Below are 20,843 nucleotides of genomic sequence, written 5' to 3'. Positions count from 1 at the left end.
ACATTAAAGTGTATTTTAATACATTTTTTTATAACAATGATTCTTTTGCATTTTAATCTTCTTCTTTAATCATAGTTTCTAATCATATTTTTTATAATTTTACATTTTAATTCTATTTTTTTAATCTTAATTTAAAAACCATGTTCCAAAGTAGAGACACTTATGGGTACAATTAAAAATTTATAATAATTTTTTTATATGAAAAATATTAAAATATAAAAAAATCAAGATTATACCTATATCGCTATTCTAAAATACTAATTAATATAACTAAAATTTAATATCTTTAAATTCTATAATGTTAAATTTTATTTTTCATACATATTTACTTTATTCAAAAATCTGTTACAATCAAAAATTTAAATATTCGAGTAAAAATTTAAATTATATAATTTAAATTGTAATATTACATAGGTTTATATTTTAGAAATTATGATTTTTTAAAATATAATCAACTTACATTTTAACTAACCAAAATATTTTCTTTTAAAATTTTAATATTTATTTGGAAGTATTTATAAACTCTATCGGAATATAAATTTGAAATAGGGCAACAAACAAAACTGAGCATCAGAAATAAAGTAATTATATTCACCCATAAAAGGCAACTCGTTGTTGCAATCATCCCATGTGATTTTTAATTATATTCACATATAAAAGGCGATTCGGTGTTGCAATCGTGGCATGCCATTTCTTCACAAATTAATATGCATTCCGAAAGGTTTGGAAGTGGTATCGCAGCAATAAGTCAATAAGAGGCTAAACTGCCGATGATGTGTTTCAAAAGTAAAAATAAATATATGATCCTCATAGTGCATTCAAGTTTTGTTCGTTATTGATTTATTTTAATGCTATATCCCTGGAGCAGCAGAGATATATAGTGGATAGATCGGGAAAGAGAGATTTATCTACTAATATATAGCAGTACTGTCGGATTATGACAACTCGCTGGAGGAGTGGCCATCTCTGCTCTCGTCACAGCGACCGCTAAACAAGCTATCATGAGGAAATCTTTTCCCTAATTAGTACTAAAATAGCATAAAGATAGACGGAAAGATAGAGAGGCGGTGATTAGCATACCTCATCGCTGGACAACTCTGCTCCTGAAGTGGAGGAATGTCCTCTAGTACCCAACTGCGACACAGCCATCACGTTATGTAGATCAGCATATCGAGATCATAACCAAAAAAGATATGCATCTTCACTTAATTTCGAGTTTAATAAAAGAGCACCTTTGTAAGAAGTTCAGTTTTCTCATTTTCCAAACAGCGTACCTATAACCGCAATGACAAACCACAAAAATGATTAGTGTGTATAAGGATGGATTATATTATTATCATCAATAACATGTTGTTTATATTTCTATTTTTTATTTTATATATATAATTTATTAAACAAATAAATAATAGACCTATACCATGAAAGCTTTCATACATTTAATTTATTATATATATAATTTATTAAATAAATAAATAATATATATTGTATTAATTCTTTTGTTTGTTAAGTTGTCTATATCTTCTATGTTTGACATGTGGCTTGAGGAGCCGCCACGGAGAGGTATTTAAGTTGTTAAAGCCCTGGGTCACACCAACCCTCTTCTGCCCCTAGCACAAGGCACAACCACTCGCGTGAGGTTTGATCTTGAGGAGACATATTCTAAACTAGTTGTCGTAATGAGACTTATCAAGCTAAGTGGGCTTGATTGTGGGGAAAACTCCACAGTTAAGGGCGCTTGAGCCAAAGCCAATCTGGGATGGGTGACCTCCCGAGAAGTCCTGGTACTACTTACTTAATGCAGTTGAATCCTGAAAATGATACCTAATATATATTGTATTACTAATAACCAAAATAAATTTATATCATGTTAATGAAATTATCCATACTTTTGAAAATAATCATATATATAAAAAAATATTTGAAATAAATTTTAGTTAAGATGACAATGGCTTAGACTCAACCTAAATATATAATAAATAACTAAATAAATTAGAAAATTTTGTAATATATTTTAATTATTTAAAATTATTTATAACTAATAATAGTAGAATTAAAATGATGAGAGGTTGAAAGTCAATTATTCTTTAATAATTTTGTTATGCATTGAATTGTTTATTAATTATCCAATCTTAACCATGGATCTACGAAGCTCAATAAATCTAATCTATTGTTAAGATGGATCTGTAGTGGTTCTCTCTCTCACACGTGTATTTTTTTATTTTCAATTATATTTTCAGTATTTTCCATATTCTATATTTCATCGTGTAATTGTTTGAATTTTTTTTAAATTCAATAACTTACAAATTTCATTCTTAATGAGAACTAGCTAAACTATTTTACTTTTCATTTCTTGTTCCTAGGGTTAACATTAACATACACCAACACATACATAATTTATCTTCATATTTGTGTCCATATATTTATATATATGAATATTTAAATATTTTATTCAAGTTTTATATTGAAATGACTATAATATAAATAGAAGTATTTTTTTAACTTTAAATTATTTTATTTCTATAAAGTTAATATAAAATGTTGGAATCATAATTGCCTTCACACCAAAATGGGAGGTGTTGGTAAAGGAGGCATCGCCACAGTTGAAGAATCCATGAGAGGTGGTTAACCACATGTCACAACACACACTACGAGCATTGGTTTATCCAATGTCCAAGAATCTCCCCTAAGCATTAGTGAGGTGTGATTCAAACTCAAGACCTTCCACTCTAATCATGGGAGATACACTCACAAAGAAATATCATATCATGTTCATTCATATTCATAGATAAAAAATGAGGAAAAATGAAATAATATATTGAGCATATAATAAGGGGTTAAAGGGTTTTTATATGTTGTATAGCAATATGTGTATTATAAGATATTGTTTATACAATACATTGGCACATGGAGACAAAAACAAGTGGGATGGAGAAATGGAGGTTTAGGAGTATTGTGGGAGTATCGAGAGTGGGAGGGAGAAAGAAAACACTATGGTAATATTAGGTCCATAATAGCTAAATATTCAAACCTATGGCCCTAGTATTGATATGCAATTCATGGTTATGTTTAACTAAAAGTGACATTCTCCTTTGTATTTTATTTTGATCATTTTGCTTCAACTTTTAACATTACCATGAAATGACTCATGATATTTGAAAGTGTTCCAGCCTTATTACATTTCATATGGAGAATGTAGAATTTTAGCTCTCACTTAAAATCCAATGGAATATTTGAGGATTGGGGATTGCAATATTTCAATTTGATTTTTTCATGTACTAGGGTATAGAACTCGTATTAGTGACATTGGTTTTAAGACACCTTTATCATGACCCTACTAAAAATTTACGTGTCACTCAAATTGAATGTTGACTTCACATTATACGTTTTTTCTATCTTATGTTAACGCTTGGAGGGTGATATCCATGAAAAAGATCCTGAGATAGCCAATGATTTTGATGATATGTAGGTATTTGTTGTAGCATGATTTTTTTGGATGTTAGAGGTCATCCAAAGCCTATTTGTTGACGTATTTTCCAGTCAAAGACGAATTCTACTCGATGTTATTTTGATTATGTGCATCTTTACATGCTATATAAATGAGAACTTGTAATTTCTAGACCTATGGTTGATAAATACTATAATTTTTAGATGAATTATGTTAGATGGTTTAATCCATGTTTTTATGTTTTTTATCACAAATTCATCATTCTCCATAAAAAAAAGAAAAGAAATATTGGATGTACCTTGTGTAGTAATAATTTGGAACTCTGGGAAAATACTTTCATCTGCAGCAAACAAAAATTATTAAATTAATTTCAATTATAATTTAATGAAAAATACAAATTACATTTAAATTTATTTACCTTTCTATCAGAAATCCTTCTTATGCTTTTAAGTAATTGCTTTTCAAGTTGTTGCAATTCTTTGACCGTTAATGACTCCAAATTTTCACCAACCATGTTCTTGCTCATAAAAATCAAAAGGGAAGACACAAAAAAAATAAAATAAATTAAAAATTTTGTATAGCATTTCATATAAATGATGAAACAGTAAACAAGTATAACCCTCTATATCGTCTTACCTTGTTTCTTTTTTCCAACATATTCATCTTTTCATGCAACTTCTGTAACTGTAACACATCAAATTCACATTTTGTATATTTGTGAGTACAATTTTCATAGATGGTAAAACATTATTTAGTGATAGGTTAAAAAAGGTATTGATTTTTTTAAATATTATATTAAATAAAAAAATATATTTTAATTAAAAAATAGTATTTTACATAAAAGTAAATGATGATATTTAGAAAAATGTGGAAATTACATAACCAACACTAAGAAGATGTATATAAAGAAGAAATTCACCTAAAAGTATCGATTTTACTTCATTGGCTTCTTTGATTAGTCACAATAGGGAATCTTTTTATTATTAAGAAGAAATAAATGATATTAATAATGCTAAATGTAAGGTGGTTATGAATGGAAAAAAATATTCCTTTGGCAAAAATAAAACTTGCGAGCTGGTAGAACTTCGTAGATATATAAATGTTGTTTGATGTAAATGGGTATATAAAATTGAAAAAAGATATTTCCAATAATATTAAGAGGTATAAAATAGAACTAGTGAAAAAAGGTGACTCTTAGATGGAAGACATATATTCTCATGAAAACTTTTACTCCCAAATGGAAGGTATATATTTCTATGAAATCATTTTTCTTGTTATTAAAATGGTATCTATTTGTATTTTGTTCGCATTAGTTTCTTGATTTGAATTTAAAGAAATTATATGTTAAAAAAACATTTCCACATCGATATTTTGATGATGATATATATATGGAAAAACCATATGGTTTTGTGCAACATTACAAAAGAGTATCAGTTTTAAAGTTTAAGAAGTCATTGTATGCCCAGAAAATTTCACTAGGCAATGGTACATGAAGTTCGACTCTTTCATGACGAGGTATAATCACACGAGAATTAACTATGACCATTGTGTTTATTTCAAACGTTTGAATGATATATTCATTATATTCATATTATATGTTTACGATATGGTTGTTGCAAGCAAAATCATGTACACAATAAACAATTTGATGGCTCATATTATTAGGACCTTTGATATGAATGATCTATGAGCATAAAAATAAATCTTGGGCATTGAAATGCACATACATGAAGAAAATAGTAAACTCATGTTTTCACAACAAAAGTATCTTGAGAATATATATGTAAAATTCCCAATGACTAATGTGAAACCTATAAATATTCCTTTCACATTCCATTTAAAGTTTTATTTATGTTTATGTCCTAGTATCAAGGAAAAAAAATTATGTATCTCATGTATTTTATGCTAATGCACTAGGAATTATGATGTATATGATGATATACCAAACAAGATATTTCACATGCAGTGGATGTTTTTAGCAAATATATGGAAAATGCAGAAAAAACATTGCAATATATTGAATTGGGCACTTCAATATCTAAGTTTCACAAGTGGTTACTTCATCACCTTTAATGGTAGAAGTGATTCTATATGTAACTATGTTGATTTTGAATTTCTTGATGATTTGGCCAAGGGAAGTTATATTTCATGATATTTCATTACTCTTGCAAGAGGTTCTATTAGTTGGATGTTGAAGCCTTAGGAAGCAACTTCTCTATGCAGTACTTTCATAGAATATTTTGTTGTGTAACATGCTTGCAAAAAAATCAATTTGATTGAAGGGTCTTCTTGGTGAGCTTGGAAGAGCACAAAACAATATAAATATATTATGTAACAGTCACTGTGCTATTCGTACTACAAATCTAATTTATCATAGCAATACTAAACATATTAATACTAAATACCATTTTGTAAAGCAACTCATTGATGAATATAGAGTGTATCTAAAAACTAGTTCACATTAATGAAAATTGTATTACATTATTGTTAACAAAATTATATTAAAAATTATATTAATATTTGGATTTTCTTGACCTAAAAAAGAAGTAACAAAAAAAATTAGACAAAATATTAGATACAAGCTGAACATTGTTAAAATATACCAAAAAAAATAATTATTAATAAAGAATATATAGAAAAACAAGAAATTTCACAATATTTGTAATTATTACAATCTTCCCCTCATAATTGGAAAATCGTTTGTTTTATCTACCAATTTGAGGACTTTTAATCCTATGTAGAGAAATTCCTTTGTTTTATCTACAAATTTGAGGACTTTTAATCCTATGTAGAGTAACCTCTTTCTCTTTCATTCCCAAGTTCACTATGTAAAAAAAATTATAATTATACATTTAAGATGAAATGTTGGAAATCCTAATAATTAAACCAACGCATGGATAACAATAAAATAGCATTTTAGTTTTGCCTAAAATAATCCATTTCTTGATGGATAAATGGAAAACTAAATTTAGTGGTGATAGCCTAAGAACAATCATTGAGCAAATGGCAGCCTTCGAACATCGCAGCTGTAATTTCATTGTTGAGCATGATGATGTTTGTAAGAGGATGTTCGAGTGTTCAAGAAGGAGATGTTCATGTTTTATAGGCATGAAACGAATGTCATTTCTACATTGGAATAATTTGATGATACATTTCTACATCGTTGGAAATAAAACAAAGTAATGATTAATATGAGATTCTAAAAGTCATATGTTAAATCTACAAGGTTTCAAGATTCTTAGTTACGTTGTGCAGTCTGGTTCATTAACATTTGCATAGTGAACTGCGCTTACAATTCATTCATCACACTTCTTTTTCATTTTGATCAGTAGCGCAGCTTGTTGAACAAAGGATCTGGATGCGGGATCTGCTGTGTGGACCTAAAAAAATTATGGCAGTCACAGCTAGAATTTATTTCTGTTCACTGCGCATTGATTTAAATTAACACGTCACAAAAACCTGTATCTTCAGAGTACAACTTTTACCGTAGTCACAATTTTACGAAAATAGATGAAGCTAAATGCAATCTCTTGATATCTACCCTTGGGCAGCAAGCATCACTTCTATGATCTTCTGAAATGTTGTAGAAACATGGTAAGTCTTCTTCATTAGTCACATAGAAATAGCATTCACAATCACCTCAGTTGTTCTCCCGGTAGTCTGCATATAGATTGTTACCAATAGTTCGATCTTTTTTTCACTAGTTTTCACTATCGGAGGTGTCTTTCGAACCATGATATCAGTCTTTCTTACGAGTCTTATCTATGTTTAATTTTGAGGCAGAAGGTAAAAACCAGAAATTTATGCAGAGTAACTACGCGCTATGTTTTATTTTGAGGCAGAAGGTAAAACCCAAAAATTTATGCACAGTAATAGCACACAGTAACAACTCATAGTATAATAGAATAAAAATAAAGTAAGCATAATAATGTGTAGTGAAACTGGAAATATGTCGCTCTCATTATTGAGCGTGCAGCCAAAATACTTTGTATTAAGATTTTATAGAGAAAAAACAATTACAAAGCTAAAAACTGAGACATTTATCGTATAATAGAATAAAAATACAGTAAGCATAATAATGTGTAATAAAATTGGAAATATGTCTCCCATTGAGACTGCAACCAAAATACTTTGTATTAATATTTCAGTAAAAAACAATTACAAAACTAAAAACAACCAAAATACTTTGTATTGAGATTTCAGTAAAAAACTATTACAAAACTAAAAACAACCAAAATACTTTGTATTAAGATTTCATTGGAGGAAAAACAATTACAAAGTTAAAAACAGAGACTTCTACTCATTCACTAATATGTCTCTCTCATTGAGCTTGCAAAGATAATACTTTGTATTTAGATTTCATAGGAAGAAAAAGAAATGGCAACACTAAAAGATGAGACTTCAGCTCATTCATTGTAGTGAAAATTAGAAATTTTACACACGTTAACTACTCTCTAGTTTTTGTGTTGTAACATAATTTAACAACCAATAAACTTTTATTTTCATAAGCCCACCACAATTTTCTCCATGATTTTCTCCTTCGACCACTATAAAACTTCAAACTATTTTTCATAATATTAAAACATACATTCATGTAATAATAATATGAAAACACTGAGATGAAAAACAACATAGGGTGGGCATGTTCATGAACTTAATTATTTTGAGTTTCCATATGTTGCTTTGTAAATACTTTGGTTGCTTTGTAAATACTCTGGTTGTGTAGTACATCCTCTTAGCTTTTGGTAATTTTTGTTTACCAACTCTACCATGATTTTCCTCTGTTCTTGGAGGATTTTGTACACATGAGTGGAGAACCCGTCCTTGTTCCCTGCAAAATAAAATCTATAACCTGCAACAAAATTTGCTTGCTTGATCTGTTTGTGTACTTCAGAGAATGGTTCTTGTCAATTTTTTAATGAGCTAGTTGGGAGTAATTTTCCAAAAATCCCTCTTATTCAGAATCATTGATTGACTATGCCTAAACAATCTTTAAGATGGACAAAATTATCTCTTACCAATGGCTTTGTGAAGATGTCTGTGAACTGCTAATGTGACTAGCAGTGATACAATAAAATTTCTCCACTGTTAATTGACTCTCTAATAAAATGATACTTAGTGTCAATGTGTTTGCTCCTTTTGTGGAAAAAAAAAATCTTGGACAATGCAATTATTGAATTGTTGTCACAGTAAATTATTGTCTAATTGCTTGCCATGTTTTTGTTGTTGTTGTAGCAACATATTCAACTTTTGTTGTCTACTATCAGTTTCTTATTGGAAGCCCGTGAAATGGCTCCTGAACGCATGCCTGTGAAATGGCTCCTGAACGCATGTCAAATACATATGCTGATGTGCTCTTTCAATAATCAAAACTTCTTGTCCAGTCACTATCAGTGTAGCCAACCAACTTGAAATCACTTATTGTGCTCTACAAATATCTTATTCCTTTGTCCTATTGACACACCATAGTATTCTTTTGGTTGCTTGCCAATGTGTCTCCTTTTCTCTCTCCATGAAACTTGATACTAAGCTCACTGCATACATTATATCTGGCCTAGTTGTTCTTAAATACCTCAAACTATCAACCATACTTTTGTATAAATTCATATTGACATTGTTGTTACAGTATTCTTTTCCTAATTTCAATGCCATGATAGTTGGAGTTGGCATAGGCTTGTTGTCCTGCATATTAAACCTCTTCGAAACGTCTAAGGCATACTTTGCTTGAGAAATAAAGATCCCATTTTATGTTTTCTTGACTTCTATGCCCAGAAAGTACCTTAACGACCCCTAATCTGTCATTTCAAACTCACTTTTCATGAATTTTTTGAAATAAAAAATGAGGAGGTTTCCATTCCGAGTGAAAATAAAATCATCTACAAATAAGAATATAATAAGAAGCTTATTGTCACTCTCTTTTATGTAGATAGTAGGCTCACCATTACGTTTTTCAAATCCATTGTCCCACAAGTATCCATCTGCCATGTTGTACCATGTACACGGTGGTTGCTTCAACCCGCAAAGAGCTTTCTTCAACCTAGACGCTTTGTCTTTTTGGCCTTGCACCTCATAACGAAGTGGATGAACCACATTTACTTCATCTTTCAACACTCCATTCAAGAATGTCGACTTCGCGTCCATTTGGTACACCTTCCATCTATGTTGTGTAGCTATTGACATATCATGCATATTGTCTCCATTCTTGTGACTAGCACAAATGTCTTTGCATAATCTCTTCTGTGCTGCTACTTGTATCCTTTGAAAACCAACCTTGCTTTATGCCTTTTTATCTTTCTTGCAGCAACGTTTTTTGTATTATAGACCCATTTGACACATATGACTTCTTTTCCTTTCGGAAGCACCACTAACTCCCATGTGTCATTAATTTCTATTGCTTCCATTTCTTCATTCATTGATGCAACCCATTCTTCTTATTTGACAACATCTTCAAAATAAATTAGGTCATCTACATGACAAAATAATGCAAATAAAGAATTCAAACTTGCACTACTGTCAACTTCATTTTGCTCATAAATTTTACTTAAATTTCTAAATTTATGTCTTCTCATGCTTATAGAAGATGGAATTGACATTTCACTTGATGTTGTGCTTTGATAAGATGATGATGTGGGTATCTATCGTGCACTTGGGGTAGCTATTATGCTTTCATTTTCACATATGACTACACAAGGAAGACATGGGTCTACCTCGTAAAATAGAAAAGTGAAGTCTTTGATTGTTTCCTCCAATACAAATCTATTGTTGAGAATCAAAGTGGACACTACATCAAATATTTTAGCATTGACAAAGGTGGTAAATACATCTCAAATGACTTCCTACGTTTTTGTAGGGACCATGGAATTCATAAGCAATTTACAACAAGGTATACACCTCGGTCTTGTTGAGAATCAAAGTGGACACTACACCAAATTTTTTAGGACTGACAAAGGTGGTAAATACATCTCAAATGACTTCCTACGTTTTTGTAGGGAGCATGGAATTCATAAGCAATTTACAACAAGGTATACACCTCAGCAAAATGGTGTTGCAGAAAGGAAGAATAAGACTATTATGGAAATGGAAAGGGGTATGTTGACGGTAAAGCATTTGCCAAATGATTATTAGGCTCAAGCTATCGCTTGTGCAACACATATCATGAATACCTGTCCAACCAAAAGTGTCAATAATATGGTTCCTAAAGAGGCATGGAGTGGAAGAAAGCATAGTGTCACTCACATGAGAGTGTTTAGATGTTTTGCTTATGTACATGTTGCAGATGAATTAAGGAAGAAGTTGGATAGAAAGGGGGAGAAATGCATATTTATTAGATATAGTGATGAATCCAAGTAATATAATCTCTACAATCCATTAACCAAGAAGGCTGTAATCAACATAGATGTGCATTTCATATAAGAGGAAGTATAGGATGGAAGTCTGGAGAAGACAATCAATGTCAAAACATGTATACCATAGGAAGACAAAGAGGAATTGAATGCAACAAGTAATTCCTCAATGGTGACTCCTACTACTCCTATTCAAAAAAGTAGTGGCCAAGTACCACCATCAACAAATAATAGGACAATGTCACGCAATCAAACAAGTACTACTTGAAACTATAGTTTATTTTTGTTCACAGAAGAACCTTTGATTTAAATTAGCACATGTAAGGACAACCTTGTAACTCTAAAGTACAGTTTCAAAATATTTCACATGTTGGAAAATTAATCCCAACCACCTCGTTAAACACATTGATAGCAGCCATACTTGTTAGATGAATTTTTGAAGTTTGCAGATTTTGTGTGCAAGAAGGATTAAACTTTCGAGTAGAAGTACATCAGACCATTCTACAACACACACCAAAAACTGAAGAAAGAATTTATATTTAATAAAGAGTTGGTAAATATATATCGTCCAACATTTACTGCATAACCCTTACTTGGAGTTTGCAACCTCTGCAAGTTCAGAAAATCACTTACCTTGTAGAATCGTCGATCATGTGTCTTAATGTTTTGAATTTATGCGTTGAAATGTATTTTGAACATACATGTGTAAATGTCTTTCAGTAGAGTGTGTAACTATGTACAATAGAGAGGAGAAAATCATGGAGCAAATATTGGTGGCCACGTGAAAACGAAAGTTACTAGGTTTTACTGTGTTAGTCTACAACCCCTCGTGTGTCTTAATGTTTTAACTTTCTCACAAATTTATGTGTTGAAATGTATTTTGAACATACATGTGTAAATTTATTTCAGTTTCATTAGAGTGTGTAACTGTGTGCAATAGAGAGGAGAAAATCGTCGAGCAAATATTGGTGGCCACGTGAAAACGACAATTACTAGGTTTCACTGTGTTAGTCTACAACCCCTGGTGAAGCTTACATCGTCATAAACTTTTCTTTTTCTGGTGAATGAGTCGTAGTCCCATATGAATGTATTTTCATGCATTAGAAATTTAATCCATAGTTTTTATTGTGTTGCTCCAAGCCTTTACTCTGTTTTCTATGAGTCAAATTTTCTATGTTTTTTTTAAGACTCTTTCGAGTTGCGATTTGCTTGCCACAACTGGAGATTTGACCTCCACAACTGATTTGTAGTGGAAGACTCCACTCCTCTGACCCCTGTAAAAATTTTAACATGGTATCAGAGCAGGTTAAACTTTGTTATTGTAAAAACAAGTGTTTTTACGGGAGTTAAAAAATGTGTTGAAGGAAAAAAAAAAATAGCGTATTTGAAAATAGTGAGAATTTTTTCTTTTACAGCGAGAAAAGGTGGCATCAAGCACAACCTTGACTAATAATCCAATACCTTAGTTTAATGGAAAAAATTATGACTATCAGGCTACAACAATGAAGGTTGTCTTTTCTTCTCAAGATATTTTAGATTTGGTGGAGAATGGTTTTCAAGAACCAGCAGATGCAATAGCATACAGTGCCTTGACACAACCAGAAAGGGATTTGTTGAAGGATAATAGGAAGAAGAATGCAAAATCCTTCTTCTACATCTTTCAAGAATTCCATCAATGTATTTTCCCAAGGATTGCAGCAACAACAAAGTGTAAGTAAGTGTGGGACACCCTCTAGACAGCCTTCCAAGGCATGGGAAAAGTGAAGACAACAAAACTACAAATTCTAAGGAGAGATTTGGAGCCAATTTGTATGAAAGAGAATGAGAATGTAGACTCATTTTTTACACATGTAATTGGGTTGGTTACTCAAATCCAGTCTCATGGTGAGACACTTGAGGAAAGGAGAATAATTGAGAAAGTTTTGAGAAGCCTTCCAACAAGGCTTGATGCCATTGTTGTGGCCATAGAAGAGAAAAAATATCTCTCACAGTTTTTAGTGGATGGGCTTCATGCATCACTGATTTCTCATGAACATAGACTGAATAAAGCAACAAGTTCCTCATTGGAGTGTGCCTTCAAGACACTAGTTTCATTTGGTCAAGGTAGAGGCAGAGGAAGATCAAATTCTAGAGGAATGGGAAGAAGACGACACAGAGGTGGAAGAGGTGGTGCTTCAAGCTCAAGCGGAAGGGGAAGCAATCATAATCTAAGTCAAGGCCCAAGCCAAAATCGAGCACAAGGTCAAAGGTATGATAAAACTCGAGTTCAATGTCATTATTGTAAGAAGTATGGTCATTATGCAAATGAATGAAGAAAGAAGCAATATGACATATGTAACAAACAAAGTGTAAATTTTACGAAGGAAAACCAGAACCATTATAGCACGCTTTTAGCTTGTAATGTATCACAAGAAAAACAAATTGATGTATGGTTTCTAGATTCAATGTGTAGCAACGACATGTCAGGGAACATAGAAATGTTTTCCAATTTATATGAAAGTGTGAAATCTGAAGTGACATTAGGGACTGATAGCAAAGTCTCTATCATGGGAAAAGGAAGAGTATATATTCTAACAAAGAAGGGAGAGAAGAAATACATTTTAGATGTTTACTTTATCCCTGGATTGAAGCATAAACTCATAAGCATTGGATAACTCGTGCAAAAGGGCTACAATGTCTTTTTCAAAAATGATGAGTGCACAATTTAGGATAAGCCTCCAAGTAGAGAGTAGATTGCAACAGTCCAAATGACAAACAATAGAATTTTTTCCTTAAATATAAAATCATATTTGAAGGAAGAAGGTGCACAAGCACAAATGTCAATTAATTTAGAAGAGGATGAAAGAAAAAATGCAGTTGTCACACAAGTAAAATTTCAAGGAGAAGTCAAAGATGAAAATTGGTTATGAAATTTGAGATTTGCTCATATCAACTTTGGAGAAATACATGGTTAAGGGATTACCACTCATAGAAAAGCTAGACAACCTATGTGAAAGATGCATCTTCGGCAAACAACATAGAGAGACATTTCCAGCAGGAAAGTCAATAAGGGAAAAGGCACCTTTGGAGATTATCCATTCAAATTTATGTGGACCAATGTAGATACCATCAATTGGTGGCAGCCATTATTTTTTTATTTTCATAGATGATTATACAAGGAAAACATGGGTCTACTTCCTAAAACAGAAAAGTGAAGTGTTTGAGCACTTCCGTTGATACAAATCCCTTGTTGAAAAGCAATGTGGACACTACATCAAAGCCTTGAGGACTGAAAAAGGTGGCGAATACATCTCAAATGACTTCCTTTGATTTTGCAGGGAGCATGGAATTCACAAGAAATTTACAACAAGGTATACACCTGAGCAAAATGGTCTCGCAGAAAGGAAGAGTGGGACCATTATGGAAATGGCAAGGAGTATGGGAAGTCCTGGTTACCGGGTGCAAGCCCGGAAGTGATGATTGATGCTATGTGATTCGTTCTCCACATTTCACTAGTTTCAATCCCACTTCTTCACCCCTGTGAGCATCACCCGATGCAATGAGTGCTAAGTGAACTATTCAAAAATCATGAGAAATTAGTCAGTTACGACTACCTCTCATGGAAATGGTCATACGTTTGAATGACTTACTTAACGCAGTTGAATCCCAAAAATGATATCTAATATAATGCACTGCGTAAATCCCCCATACTTAAATTCAAAAAGAGTCAAGGGATCTCTAATTGAATGGTTCATGAGGCACAATACTTGCTAAAGTTTTGCAAATGGGGTAGCAAGCTAAGTGGGCTTGATTGTGGAAAAACTCCACAGTTAAGCGCGCTTGAGCCAGAGGAGTTCTGGGATGGGTGACCTCCTGGGAAGTCCTGGTTACGGGTGCAAGCCCCGGAAGTGATGATTGATGCTATGTGATTCGTTCTCCACATTTCACTAGTTTCAATCCCACTTCTTCACCCCTGTGAGCATCACCCGATGCAATGAGTGCTAAGTGAACTATTCAAAAATCATGAGAAATTAGTCAGTTACGACTACCTCTCATGGAAATGGTCATACGTTTGAATGACTTACTTAACGCAGTTGAATCCCAAAAATGATATCTAATATAATGCACTGCGTAAATCCCCCATACTTAAATTTTCCAAATGATTATTGGGCTGAATTTGTCGCTTGTGAAACATATATCATGAATAGGTGTCCAACTAAAAGTGTCAGGAATGTAGTTCCTAAAGAGGCATGGAGTGGAAGAAACCATGGTGTCACTCACATGAGAGTGTTTGGAGGTGGGGCGTATGCACATGTCCTAGATAATTTTAGGAAGAAGTTGGACAACAAAGGGGAGAAATGCATATTTTTTTGATATAGTGATGAATCCAAGGCATACAAGCTCTATAATCCATCAACCAAGAAGGTCATAATTAGCAAAGATGTGCAATTCATAGAAGAGGAAGCATGCGATGGAAGTTTAGAGAAGATAGTCAATTTGAAAGCATGTATACCACATGAGGACAAAGAGGATTTGAACAACAAACAATTCCTCAATAGTGACTCCCTCTACTCCTATTCAAGTGCAACAAAGTAGGCAACAAGTAACACCATCAACAAATAATAGAAAAGCGTCATGCAGTCAAGCAAGTGATCCTCTAAGCACATCATAAATCGCAACACCAAGTGACATGTGAAGCCCATCTTCCACAAGCATAAGAAGACCAAAATTCAGAAACTTATATGAAATTTATTAGCAAGATAAATTTGATAGTAGCGCTGGTTTGAATTGCTTATTTTCACTATTTTGTCATGTAGATGACCCACTCTATTTTGAGGATGCAGTGAAAGAAGAAGAATGGGTTGCAGAAATGGAAGAAGAAATAGAAGAAATAGAAAAGAATGATGCATAGGAATTAGTGAACCTTCTGGAAGAGAAAGAATTCATTGGAGTGAAGTGGATCTATAATACCAAGAGCAACATTGAGGGGAATATTGAAAGGCATAAAGTGAGGCTATTTGTCAAAGAATAAGAGCAGAAATATGGAAGAGATTATGCAGAGACATTTACGGTAGTCGCGAGGATGGAGACAGTGTGTACAATCATGTCGATTGCAGTGCAACATAGATGGAAACTGTATCAAATGGAGATAAAATCAGCATTCTTGAATGGAGTGCTGAAAGAGGAAGTGTATATTGCGCAACCACCTAGTTATGAGGTAGAAGGCCAAGAAGACAAGGTATATATATTGATGAAATATCTTTATGGGCTAAAGCAAGCACTGTGTGCATGGTATAGTAGGATAGATGCTTACTTCTTGGATAATGGTTTCGAAAAATGTGATGGAGAGTCTACTCTCTACATCATTAACGAGAGTGATGTTAAACTTCTTATTGTTGTCTTAAATGTAAATGATTTAATTTTTACAGACAGTGATGATTTCCTCATCGTTGATTTCAAAGAAGTCATGAAAAGTGAATTTGAAATTATTGACTTAGGGTTGTTAAGATATCTTTTAGGCATAGAAGTGAAGCAAATGGAAAATGGTATTTTTATTTCCAAGAAAAATATGTGACAGACATTTTGGAGAGGTTTAAAATGTAGAACAACAAGCCCGCAACAACTCCAACCGTCATGGGGTTGAAATTGAGAAAAGAAGATTGTTGCAACAATATCAATCTGATATTATACAAAAGTATGGTGGGCATCTTGATGTATTTGACCACCAATAGGTTGGACATAATCTATGCAGTGAGTATGGTGTCATGGTTCATGGAGACACACAAGGAGACGCATCGGCAAGCAACGAAAAGGATTCTAAGGTACCTCATTGGGACAAAATAGTATGGTATTTTATACACTACTACAAATGATTTTAAGCTAATTGTTTACACCGACAGTGACTGGGCACGAAGTGTCGATCATAAAAAGAGCACATCAGGATATGTTTTTCATTTGGGTTCTGGAGCCATTTCATGGGCCTCCAAGAAGCAACCAATAGTGTCATTGTCAATAGCAAAAACTTAATCTGTCCCTACAACAACAACATTGTGTGAGGCAGTTTGGATGAAAATGATATTGAGGGATCTATCCCATGACCAAGAGGGAACAACAACTTGTTTTTCCGACAACACTTTCGCGATTGCACTATCAAAGAATTATGCTTATTATGTTTTCCAAATCCTAATGTCTTGATCTTTCTTATCATCAAATTCCATGTCTGTCTCTAACAAACTTATCATATTATATACATTGTTTACACTCTCAAATAACATAATAGTGATGTCATGCAAAATAGATGAACTTCCCAACCTAATGTTTATGTTATGCTAAATAGATGAGCTTTGCAATTTTGTAAAATAATTTTTAATATTATTATATTTTTTTAATCTTATAGTTTTTTTTGGATCAAACAATGAAATTACAATTATTAAAAAACAATGAAAGTACAGTCATTAAAAGAAATTGTATAATAACATTCCATACTTCAATGTTTAATAATCATTAATCATTAAAAAAACAATGAGACTACAGTCATTACAAAAATAAATGTATAAAAAGAAAGATCATTTTCAAATATGGTTGTGCATTCCACACTTCAATGTTTAATAAGTCGGTCTACGTCCTTCTGCAAATATCTGGTTCTTATTTACCTCATAAGTGGGCAAACTCCAATGTAAAAGCTAATTTATTTTCTAAACTAACTTGTATTCAAAATTTGGTCGTATGTTTGGTTTTCTACATGGACATACTTTGAGCAAACTCATAGATATTTCAAAATAGTGCATTTGGACATATGCTTGTGCAAGTAGTTAAATATAATGGAACTCTTTGCGTCAAATTCAAATCTCCAAAGCAGAAAATCCTACTTCGGCCCCACTTTAGATGAATATATCAAATTGGTTAAAAACGAATTAATATAACTCTAAGAAGTGGACTGGAGATGTTTTCTTAGGTAAATGATCCTCATAATAGAATTCGATACTTTATAAGAAAAAAAAAATGCATTGCTTAGTGACAATTTGAGTTTTTAGTGGTATTTTCTTTAAAATATGAAATTTCATATACATGAATTTTTTATGTATATATCCATGACATTGTCATGCTCTTATATTTGTAAAGCTGAAATATGGACTGAGTAATTTTTACTAGTAGTGGTTTTATTTTATCACATAAAAATTCGAAGTATAATATTTTATTCAATTCCATATATTTTTATATTTTTAAGTGTTGTTATTGGACATCGGGTATGTTGTTAAAGAGTAATTAGATATTAAATTACTGGTTAAATTCCCCACCTTTACTAAACTTTTTAAATTATATATATATATATATATATATATATATATATATATATATATATTATAATTTAGCTTATTTAATTTCCATGCAAACTTAAATCAGGGATAAACATGATATTGCTGGGATTGGGAGAGCCGTAAGATTATGCTTCTGGTAGAGACATTTGGAAAAACGAAAAATATAATCTAATGCTTCTTCGATGGTTTAGCGGAACAGAAAACGACATATTTTCCTAACATATTATTTATTTTATTTTTATTTGTTTCTCAGTGCTTATTGTGTTGATGATTTAATTCTTACCATTATTTCTTATTGCCTAAACTTTAATATCTATTAATTCATATTAGCGACACATAAATTTAGCAACAAAAGCAACGAAGTAAAATATGTAAGATCCTGATTGGAATTAGAATTCATGAAGAAGCACATGGGTAGCATAAGCGTCAATACCATTCGCTCTTTATTTGTTAACAATGCAATATCTTTTTACAAAAAGTAATCACTCTTATAACTGCTTCTTTCTTGATACTACACAACAAAGATTTCAATTTTCTACGATGATTGTAAACAGAAGAACTTACCTCGGTCTTTTGAAGCGAGGAAGGCGTCGCGTTTGTGGTTGTTTCCGTTTGTAACGAGTATTTTGCCAGAATTGTGGCGACGCTTCTCACAAAACCAAATTACATTTGAGCAATTTGTAAGTGTAAAAAGAAAAAACATCGAAATATAAACTTCCTCTTCAACCATATCTAAAAAATAAACATTCCAATTTATACTTTGAAGATCCATTTACTTGGAACAAAACATTAGGGACGGTACCTTAGCCTCTCCTTTATGAACTAATATAAAAACAAATATTCACTGTACTGCCATTCAAAGCCAGACTTTTAAGTGAACTTACATACTCATAATGTTATAATGAAAATAGAATTGATGAGATCCAAATTTGATGATATACTAGATGATAAAAATCCAGAAGGACAGGAAGCGTTCTCATACTGTAATAAATTTTGTGTTATAAAAATAAGAAAACCGAATACATGGTCCAAGGTGTCGTGGACACTTCAGGAGAAGGCCAATTATTGTGGACACAGCACAAGAAGAATTAGCACTTGTTTAGACGTTACAGACAAAAAGGAAATGCGTTTGGAAGAAACTATCCGTAAGAGAAGGCATTATTATTGACACTTGACCGGAAAAATTAGTACTTCTTTAGGGATTAAATACCAAAGACAATACTGTTGGAAAATACCATGAATATCAGAATCTTTTATTTCTTGAAAGGGAAATGCCTTTGGAAGACACCATCCGTAAGAGAAGGCATTATTATTGACACTTGACAGGAAAAATTAGTACCTCTTTAGGGATTACAGAACAAAGACAATATTGTTGGAAGATTCCGTGAATATCAGAAACTTTTGTTTCTTAAAAGGTCCGCTGGTCTCGTTACAGTTCTGTTGGTTTGTGGATTTCTGAAAGACGTGACACAGTGACAAAGAAAGTACAATGCTAACAAAAAACCAGACATGATTTTATAAAAGATTGAAATACCAAAGCCCAAGGAGAGTTACCACTATGCAGCTACAAGTGCCTTACAACACTGATCGTTCGTCTCTTCTATCCTTGATCATCTATATCCATATTTATACAAAAAAACGGTAGGTTAATTGCTTCTTTAGGTTGAAAGTGTTATGGCAGTGTTGCCCGTTCGAATTTGAGCAAGTTGAGGCGGTGTGACATGATGTGCTAGTGAATGATTTATTATTGTGTAATTATCTCTAACACTCATCTCCAACATTCCCCTTAATTACGACCGGCAACTTAATCATGAATTAATATAACTTAAACATGCCTATGTCTAAGTGCTTACAAAGACTGAAACCTTCCACATCAGCTTTTCACTTCAGTTTTTATGTTGGATCTTTTTCTTTTTTTTCCAAATTATGTATCCTCTAAATTGCTTCATCTTTGTCTTTTTTTCTGCAGCCTCCAAATTTTGAGTTTCTTCATTTGTTGTTGCAGCTCTTTGAAATTTTGAGTTTCTTCATTTGTTGTTACAGCTCTTCCATCATTAAATCTCTGTTTATCACAAAAAAATAGAAAATCCTTTTAACCTATCCATAGATGTCTTCTACTTCTTCAAAAATCTACTTGTATGTGGATTGTTGCCACATGTTATCTTGTATAATTTGATATTTATCTTCAATATTTTGATTATCAATTTGATGCAACATAAATCGCTAGTAAAATTTTTATATTTTGAGGACTCCAATACATGAAAATTTAATTTACATTTTCATTTTCTACATCATCCATGTTGTCTTCAACATTAGTTGCTGCAACTTCTATGCAGACTTCATCAAAACATGGTGTTTTAAGCAATGCTTTAAGGAACTTTATTTCTTCTTCAAATTTTGTTGTTTCTTCATCGTTTTTGCTAACCTCTACACACTCAAAATAAATTTTAAGTTTATATGAAAAAAATCTTCATAACCATATTGAGTCTATTCATTCTACTATACAATGAGAGTTTTGTCCTCTTGCGATTTCTTCTCTGACTCTCCCATACCTTTCTCTGCTTCTGTTGTTGCATCATAATCTTTATTTTCCACTTCTTTATTAACCTCCACTATTGCCAACATGCTGTTCTCCTCTTACTTCCCAGACACAAGTTGGTTTATCTCGCCAAATAACAACATATCAATAAGATGTTTTTGTTACATCTATGCAACCACTCATCACTAGTTAATTGTTCTTCATCAAAGTTAACATCA

At 32.2% G+C, this 20,843-nt stretch overlaps 1 protein-coding gene across 11 annotated transcripts in view; it reads right to left on the bottom strand.

Annotated features, from left to right (window-relative positions):
* Positions 1-570: 570 nt before the first annotated feature.
* LOC149182516 (protein VERNALIZATION 1-like) overlaps positions 571-20,843 on the bottom strand; it is a 96,800-nt gene continuing 76,527 nt past the window's right edge. For 3 of the 11 annotated variants that reach the window (XM_089418567.1, XM_089418577.1, XM_089418575.1), the window contains exons 2-8: positions 18,651-18,735; positions 4,082-4,129; positions 3,864-3,962; positions 3,744-3,785; positions 1,233-1,274; positions 1,081-1,134; positions 571-996 (exon numbers count right to left, since the gene is read on the bottom strand). In XM_089418567.1, the coding sequence (XP_089274693.1) occupies positions 988-996; positions 1,081-1,134; positions 1,233-1,274; positions 3,744-3,785; positions 3,864-3,962; positions 4,082-4,129; positions 18,651-18,735 (379 nt within the window). In that variant the 3' untranslated portion in view covers positions 571-987. Of the gene's footprint in view, positions 997-1,080; positions 1,135-1,232; positions 1,275-3,743; positions 3,786-3,863; positions 3,963-4,081; positions 4,130-7,318; positions 7,561-18,650; positions 18,736-20,843 lie in introns of those variants that run through there. The other 8 variants (XM_089418568.1, XM_089418578.1, XM_089418576.1 and 5 more) reach the window with 6 other exon arrangements.

The sequence above is a fragment of the Pinus tabuliformis genome, chromosome 3_2 (genome assembly GCF_031772625.1).
Source record: "Pinus tabuliformis cultivar Carrire ecotype Pingquan chromosome 3_2, CPIR1, whole genome shotgun sequence".
In the NCBI taxonomy this organism is placed as follows: domain Eukaryota; kingdom Viridiplantae; phylum Streptophyta; class Pinopsida; order Pinales; family Pinaceae; genus Pinus; species Pinus tabuliformis.
Note: the sequence above shows the minus strand (reverse complement) of the source record. Positions and strands in the feature narration are given on the sequence as shown.